Below are 8,504 nucleotides of genomic sequence, written 5' to 3' on the forward strand. Positions count from 1 at the left end.
GGGGGAAGCCCCCTGCGGTGGCAGGGTCCGGGACCCGATGATCTTTGAGGTCCCTTCCAACCCAAACCATTCTGTGATTCTCTGCTGAAAATGTGCACGTTATTTAGGATTCGCACCTCGATTTCCAGTTCCCAGGTCCCGTTAAATAAGGGGCAGCTTCCTCTGTCTGTTGTCTGTCCTCTGCAATTCTGATGGGTAGTTTCAGACCAGCAGCTCCCAGCTCCCTGTTCTTACTGAGTTCAGCTGACTGGGTTAACACTTGGCTTGACGTGCAGCTGATCCTGTTGGTAAGAGAACAGCAATTTGGTTTGGGGTCCAGGTGGTTTTTAAGGTCTTGCCTTAGTGGTGCGTAAGGAAGTCCAGAAACCTGGTGTAGAACTATTCTTGTCTTGAGACTTTAGAGGGGAATGTCTATTCTTTCTCAAAAAAAAAGAAAAAAGAGAAAGTGCAGCCTTTTCCCAGAGACCTAGAAGAGCTATTTTGCAATAAAGCAACTGCCGAATACTTCTGATTCCTGCGCTGCTAACGTGTGTGTTGATCAACAGGCAGGAATGTGTGGAGCAGCTCCTGAAGAACATGTTTGATGGAGAACAGACCGAAAATTGCATAGTGAACGGAACACAAGTTCTTCTGACGTTGCTGGAGACGAGGCGCTCTGGGTAAGACACCCCTTTCTGCCCTGGCAAGAACAGTTTTAGGAACTCCGATCCAGTATCATTTAGGCACAAGAGGAGATGTTGGGGCCTGGCGTGATGAAACAAGAGCCGTTTGGGGGTTTTTGCCGCTGTAGCTGGACCTCGTGGCAGAGGCACCAGCTGACAGCGAGGCCCCTCTCTGGGCTCTTCTGCTTCTCTTGTACGTGTCACAAAATCTTGTCTGTGGTCGCGGGGATCCTGCGGTGAGGTGGGTACGGTGCTTCGTGCGTGCTCTGTGCCAAGGGCTGTGCCTCTGGGGGGAGGGCTGTATAGTTTTAATTCTGTTTTTTTACCGTTATGTCCACCATTTTTATTTTTTTTTTGGTGGAGGTAGAAGAGAGAAAAGGTAAAATAGAGCTCTGGGGAGGAAGGGAGGCACTAAAAATCTCAATTTTTAGAAAAGGAGAAAATAAAGAAGAGTGAAGGAGATAACGGAGGATTAGGAAGAGGTGCCAGAGAGTGGGACAGATGCTGGCACTGCACTAAAAAGTCTCTGGCCACAAAATCATGTGCAGTTAAAATGAGAAGTGGAAATGCTGCTGTGCTGTGTGCCCAGGATCTCTGAAGATTTGTGAGTTGGAGGCTGAGGGGTTCCTATCTAGCCCGTTCCTGCCTGGCTGGAATTACATTTCCCTGTTGAAATGGGAGTGGTTCTTTTATTCCATGGCCACACCTGGAGTGTCGTGTCCAGCTTTGGGCACCTCAACCCAAGAGAGATCTCGAGGGGCTGGAGTGAGTGCAGGGGAGGGCAACAAAGAATAAATCTTATGAAGAATAAATCTGATGAAGAGCGACTGAAGGAGCTGGGGCTGTTGAGTTTGAAGCAGAGGAGGCCCTCATGCCGCTGCAACTGCCTGACAGGACGTTGTGGAGAGGTTGGGGCTGGTCTCTTCTCACGGGGAAGGAGCGATAGAACCAGAGGGAACGGCTGCAAACTGCAACAGGGCAGGGTCACCCTGGGCAGGAGGAAAGATTTTTCCACAGAAAGAGTGGTCAGAGCTTGGCAGAGGCTGCCCAGGGAGGGGGTTGAGTCCCCACCCCTGGAGGTGTTTAAAGGCCGTTGAGATGTGGGGCTGGGGAGATGGTTTAGGGGTGAGCTTTGCAGAATAGGATCAGTGGTTGGACTCAGTGATCCCAGGGATCTTTTCCAGCCTGACTGATGGGGTGATTCCAGCACGAGGTGCTGCTGGCAGGGCCTGGGGACAGTGCTCATCCAGCCTGGCCGTGGAGAGGCGCGATGACAAGCTTGGCTGCATGCCTGCTCAAGATTTTCATCACTCAGGCAGTTTATGTACATCTTTCAGAACACTTGTGGCAGGTTTATGGTTTTTAACCAATGTTTATAGTTAACTCTTGCTGATGTAATTTGCTTTTCAAATGTTTGGGAAGTTTTAAGACCAGGAAGCACTTGGGTAATTTGCCTTTGGCAGCTCTGCCCTATGCCCTGTCTTCCCGCTCATCTCACAGTTTTGATCATATGAACATCATCGTGGAAATCATATATTAATAATAATGTAGTTATAGAAATGTATTCGGTAGCTGCAAATCACTACTTTTAGTACTCATGGTTATTTTTTCAAGGGAAAATGACCCACGTGGACAGTGCAACTGGAGACCGTTGGAGTTTTTGTCGAATCTGACCTGCTGTGCCTTTCTTTACAGAGTGGAAGGACTGATGGACTCATACACTCAGGGATTTGAAAGGTCTTACACTGTCAATAGCAGCATCTTACATGGGATTGAACCAAGGCTAAAGGACTTCCACCAGCTGCTGCTCAGCCCTCCCAAGGTAGGGAGAAGCCTTTCTGGGGTGCAGAGAGCTCCCGACCTTTTTCCTTTCCTTGTACGCAGCCTTCCTGGCTGTCTCTGGAAGTGCCGTATGCTGAAACAGGCAAACGGCTTGTGAAAAAATAAATTGCTCTTAAAGTTGATAATTCAGGTGCTGGGGCAGTCGGAATTCTGACAGCCCTCTGAGTCAAACCACGCAGCAGAGATACGCTGGGACTGGTGGCTTGGGTACGGATGATTAAGGGATGGCGAGAAGGGAACTTGCAGTGAGTGGCCGGTTTGATGTTAAGCTTCACTTTTGGAAGTACAAGTCTCACAGTGGCCCCGGGATACTGCCTGCTCTGGGAACATGGTTTAGGTTTACCTGGAGAGAATCCTAGACTGGCCCAGGCTGGAAGGGACCTCAGGGATCATTTAATCCCAACGCCCTGTCATGGGCAGAGGCGCCTCCCAACCAGATCAGGCAACACATGGGGACCGAGCGGGGATTGAACTCGCGGCCTGGGTGTTATCAGCACCACGCTCAGCCGACTGAGCTAACCGGCAATATTAATGAAATGAACTGGTTGTGTTTAGTCGTTGTGCACGTACACTCGAGGAAACATTGATCTTCCTCGCTCTTTGTTTCTCTGATAGAAAACAGCAATCCTGACCACGATTGGGGTCTTGGAGGAGCCGCTGGGAAACGCTCGTCTTCATGGATCTCGTCTGATAGCTGCTCTGCTTCACACCAACACTCCCAGTATTAATCAGGAACTATGCAGACTCAGTACCATGAATTTATTACTTGTGAGTAACACGCTGTGGCACTGAACGGGGAGGGGGGAATGACTTTGCTCTCGGAACAGTTCTGCTGTACCTCGACATCTCTTCAGTGCAAGGTACTTTGCTTCAGGTGTGCCGGCGTCTCATTATTTTTTTTTCATCTGCTGAAAGCAGGAGCATCCATCCTCAGAATAGCTTTTGGGATACAAATACGGTTGCTCAGTATTTTGAACTGAACCTCGCACTACAAATTTGTGGTCGCAGCAGTTTAGCAGCGTGTGCGCAGGACAGTCTGCTTGCAAAGGAGGCTTGGGGGGGTCGTGTGTGTTCCGAGAGCTGATCTTTCTGCCTGCCTGTGGGCAGGGACATGTTCTGAAAACGGCCACTATAACCTGGGCAATCTTTCAGAAAATTCTTTCCAACTTGGAAATTATTTAGTTAATATTTTTCTTAATGATTAATTCAGCCACAGAACAGGTAACGTGTTTTTGGCGGTGTGTCTGTGCTGTGAGCCCCAGCTCTGTGCGAGAGCATTCCCAGTTTGCTCAGTTTATAGACAAATAAACATTAGAGCGGGGCAAACAGCGCACATCTGACTGTGAGTGAATACTGAGGCATGTAGGTAAAACTGGTTTAGAGGAATTGCTGATGGAACAACTCGTTGGACAGTGCTCTAACACCATCCCATTGTTAAGAACAGGGAGATGTATCTAGAGGGAATTCTTTTCTCTTTTTTTTCCCCCCAGGACTTATTTTTTAAATACACGTGGAATAACTTTTTGCATTTCCAAGTGGAATTGTCCATAGCAGCTATTCTCTCTCACTCTGTGCAAGAGGGAAAACCTACTACTAATGACCTAGAAAGCAAAGAAGAGGTGCTGAATGGAAACGTGGCCACGGAGAGCTCGGAGACGCCAGAAAACAACACCGAGAATATAATGGTTACTCATGTAAGTCTGGTTGTGTCACCTGAGCATTTTAGACTGATTGATTCACTCTGCGTGTGTGTTAACGAGACCCAGCTCGTCAGGAACCTGGAACTTACTTAGAATTGTCCAAGCAGAACTTGGTTCTGTCAGTATCTGCTGTTGTACACTTGGGTTTAGCATCCAGTTACAAAACATTTAATGGCCTTTGCGAATCCGCTCTACTTTATTTTTATTCAAGGTGCACGTAAACTCCACAAAAAAAGTAGCAGCTACAACTAGCTAACGGCATTTCAGCTGCTGCGTCGTGGCCCTCGTGATGAGAGCCTTGGGTGGTGTTTGTGAAATGTCAGCGATGTTCTTTGATGCCTGCATGAGGCAGGAGGTGTTTGTAGGTACCGCTCCTTTCCCTGCATCCTCGGAGAAACAAACTGAGAAGGAAGAAACTTGAGCTCTTGGGGAAGAGAAGTGCTGAACTTTAGGTTCTTGTTCCGTAGGAGCGAAGGACTGGCCAGAAGTAACTCCGGTTCAGCCCAGGCTGCCTGAGGCGCGAGTCTTGCTTTGGCAAACTTCTGAGATGTTCTTCCTCTCTCTCTTTTTTCCCTCCAGCTGTTCCAGAAGTGCTGCCTGGTGCAAAGGATCTTGGACGCCTGGGAAGCCAATGACAAAATACAGTAAGGGGCCCTTGTTGGAGATCTGCAGCCCTAGAACATTGCCTTGAAATACTCTTTCGGTTATTTGGATCATTTACTATTTCATGGTGCCTGAAATTGCTTGGATTTTGATTGTGATTTGGAATTTGGATCGTTTAGACGTTAGAAAGCGAATCCCCCAAATAGGGGTGTCATTTGAAAGCATTTTTTTTTTAAAATAGGTTTGTAATATCTCAACCCAGACACACAGTGTGCCTCTTTCTTACCTTCCCAGGAAATGAGATAGCGTATTAACTTCTCCTCCAATTTTTTTTAACTACATAATTATATCCTCCCTAGAGTGAGCAACTGTGTGGAAAGTGAGGTGGACAAACATTTTTTCCTCTAGATTTTTTTTACTTTAAGCAACACTTGGATTTCATGCTGATTGCAGTGGTTCTAAGAACTAGATAATTAAAAACCCTAAAACATAACAGAGTGAAAATATGATCTGGGCTTCTGTCCCTTTGTCCAGCTCGATGTTTCGGTGCTCCCTCACTATTTTGGGCTCTCTGTGGCTGGGAAGAGCTTTGCAGTCCCACTGCAATGATTTGAGGCTTCCTGTCAGGCCATAATTGAGGGCTTGGGTTTTGCTTTGATTATTTTTGGTTGGTTGGTTTAGTTGCTTTTTTGGTTTGGTTTTTCCTTCCCTTGCAACCCTCCAGGCTGTTGATAACACATTTTGCTGATAGTTTTATTGCGCAACTATCACTGCGCGCAGTTTTGTAGGTAACAAGTATCTGTGGTTGCTGCTTAAGAGTTTTCCTAATTAAATTGGATAGAAACTAGAGCTCATCTATATTTAATGCCAAACAGTTCCTGTCGCCACACTGGAAGGAATTTTAATGGCAAGAAAAAAAGAAAAAGCTGGGTCAAGGACAGGTATCTCTCATGTTTTAAGAAGTTTTTTGAAGATTGTTGCATGGATTCGGTGAGGAGCTGGAGTTCCGCACTGGGAGCCCCGGGGTTGGAGATCCCAGATTGGGAGCTTGGAGATTAAAAATCATCAGCAAAAGTGATGGCAATCTATTTAGCCATTAGAGCATGGAATTTCTCCTTGGATTCCCAAAGTTAGTTCGTGTGCTTTTGACGAAGAACGTGGTAACGGCTAGAATTTAATTTCTAGGTAACCCACGTAATCCCGCAGCCCATTTAATCTGCCTGGGTGATTAGAATTTGGAATAAAGTCAGTGTGGTTGTCAGTGGGACTTTGTGGGGAACAGCAGTTTGCTGAGGCACGCTCCCTGGCAGGAGGGGGTCGGTCTCTTCTCCCAAGGAACAAGCGATGGGACGAGAGGAATCGGCCTCAAGCTGCCCCAGGGGAGCTTTGGGTTGGAAATTGGGAAAAATTTCCACCCCTGGAGGGATGGAAAAGCTGGGTGGCTGTGGTGCCCGGGGACGTGGTCACTGGTGGGGCTGCAGCGCTGGGGTAACGGGTGGACTCGATGATCTCAAAGGTCTTTCCCAACCCAAAGGATTCTGTGGTTCCGGGTGGTTTGAGGCACAGAAGGAATTGCTGCAAAAGGCTGGAGCTCAGCGCTGGGAACTCGTTTTCAGGCATTCGTTTAATTCGAGCGGTTCTAAACCCTGCGTTTGGGTTAGACTTGCTGCCCTCATTAAAGGGCGTGGGTGCCCCCAGAGTTTGTGCCGGCTCTGTGCTCGGTGTTTTGGTGCAGGAGCAGGCGGAAGGACAAGACGTATTTTTCTCCCAAGTCGTCTGGTCTCCTCACCGCGTGTGTTGAGCTCCATCGTGAGGGAAAGCCTGAGATAATGTCCGTGTAAACTCATCCGTCCTTTTCAGCCATTCGGGAGGTGATGCTGACACTTGTCAGGGGCTGTGAGGGTCATTAAAAAATTAAAATAAATTTTAACTGTTTTATTAACCCTGATCTACTTACTGCCTTCCTCCCTCCCGAGGGAAAATGAAAACTTGTATTAGTTAATTGTTGGCCTCAGTGATCTTCAAGGTCTTTTCCAGGCTGGGCAATCCTGTGATTACGCATTTTCTCTGCCATCACCTGGGAGAGAAACCTCTGGTTTTCAGCCGGACGCTTGGGAACGGGAGGTGGAAGCTTCTTGTCACCCTGTTTGTGGGGGGTTTGTTGTTGTTCAGTGTGGCGGCCTGAGTCAGCCTTGCACGCTCCTCGTGCTCCATCAGGAAATAAGGATCTCTGTATCTGATGGCAGAGCTGGGATGTGCGTGCAGGTAGAAGCAATAATTGTATGTGAGAGCTTGTCTGGGCTTCTCTGCAGCCCCTGCCGGCTCCAAGGCACAAACGCTGTTCCTGCCCGGGGTTCTGGGAAATTCCTGCCCGGGAATAATCTGCAGCTGGGCTTTACCTTTCGCTTCCCAAATCCCATCAGCCCTTCTTTGCCCACTGAGAAACGCAGAATTATGTCAGGCTCCTCCTGCCTGATTTTTAGGTTGCTTCTTCGCTCTCTGGTGAGGGAGAAGCAAAGAAGATTCAAAGAAGAGTGACGTGGAGGCTGCTCGGACTTGGTCTTAGCTGCTTCTGGTTTTGTTTTAAGGGAGAAATCCAGTCAGTGCAGATGAGTGTCTTTTGTTCTTTTGACTTGATCTGCTTAATACTTCAGCTGCAAGTAAAACTCCAAGGCTTTTTCAGTAGTAATGATGTAAATTCTTATTGCTGCGAGTTTTCTTTAGTGGAAATGATAATCAGATTATTTATTTCTGCAGCAATCACTCAGTGGAACTGAATAGCTTCCTTTTTTTTTTTCTTCCTTTTCTTTTTTTTTTAAATTTTACTTAGTGTGTCCTGAACTAGATGGGTGATCTCTTCCCTCTAAGACCCAACAAAAGGCAGAAGGGTTCGTGAGCTCAGCCCTTGCCTGTCTGCGTGAGCAAGGGCCACTCCTGCTGCTCCTCTGCCGCGTCGCTCACCCCACATGGGGGGACGTGTCCTGGGCTCTCACCGGGTGCTGGGGGCGACCCTGCGGTTCCTTTGCTACCGGCTCTTCTCCCTTTGCAGGGCAGAGGGAGGGATGAGGCGAGGCAACATGGGCCACCTCACGCGGATAGCCAACGCCGTGGTGCAGAACATGGAGAAGGGCCCCATGCAGACCCAGATCAGTGAGTTCATTAAAGGTACGTGCTCCTTTCGCCGGTCCTTTTCTTAGTTGGATTCTCCCCCCTTGATTAAATCACTCTCGCAGGCCTTTTGGAAAGACTTTCATTACATGTGTTTTGTGACGGTCCCTTTTATAACGAGAAGAATTTCCAGTTAAATGTCGCAGCTTCCCGTAACTCAGAAAACTGCCAAAACCCAATTTGGTTTTCGTGCAATTACGCTGAAGTTGTCGGAGGTTTTATTTTGGAACCAGAGAGTGAAGGAGGAATCCTTTTTGTGCTAAAGAATGCTTCTTCGCTCCTGGATTTATGTGTACATTTGTGGTGCTTATTCACAGCATCCTAAGGGTGATGGTTCCAAGTGGTGTTTCTATATTTCCTTATTCTTACACCTGCCTGGGAGGAAGAGAGATCGCAGAGGCCCCACATCTCTGTTTTGTTGGAGATATTCGTGTCGCCAGGCTTTGTCCATCGTCTCTTCATCGGACTTTATTTTGACAACTACTTCTATCTGACCTTTTTGTGTGAGAGGAAATAAGATTTTTCCATC

The 8,504-nt window shown here is 47.7% G+C and overlaps 1 protein-coding gene across 1 annotated transcript; it reads left to right on the forward strand.

Annotated features, from left to right (window-relative positions):
* Nucleotides 1-545: 545 nt before the first annotated feature.
* On the forward strand, nt 546-7,972 carry LOC104274385 (serine/threonine-protein phosphatase 6 regulatory subunit 2-like; the record flags this gene model as incomplete). The annotated part of the gene is made up of 6 exons (XM_009869998.1): nt 546-659; nt 2,358-2,484; nt 3,120-3,272; nt 3,995-4,198; nt 4,784-4,848; nt 7,857-7,972. Coding segments are annotated over 6 exons (779 nt in total), but the record flags the coding sequence as incomplete, so codon positions are not given.
* Nucleotides 7,973-8,504: the final 532 nt, after the last annotated feature.

Source organism: Apaloderma vittatum, unplaced genomic scaffold, assembly GCF_000703405.1.
Source record: "Apaloderma vittatum isolate BGI_N311 unplaced genomic scaffold, ASM70340v1 scaffold12505, whole genome shotgun sequence".
Classification (NCBI taxonomy): domain Eukaryota; kingdom Metazoa; phylum Chordata; class Aves; order Trogoniformes; family Trogonidae; genus Apaloderma; species Apaloderma vittatum.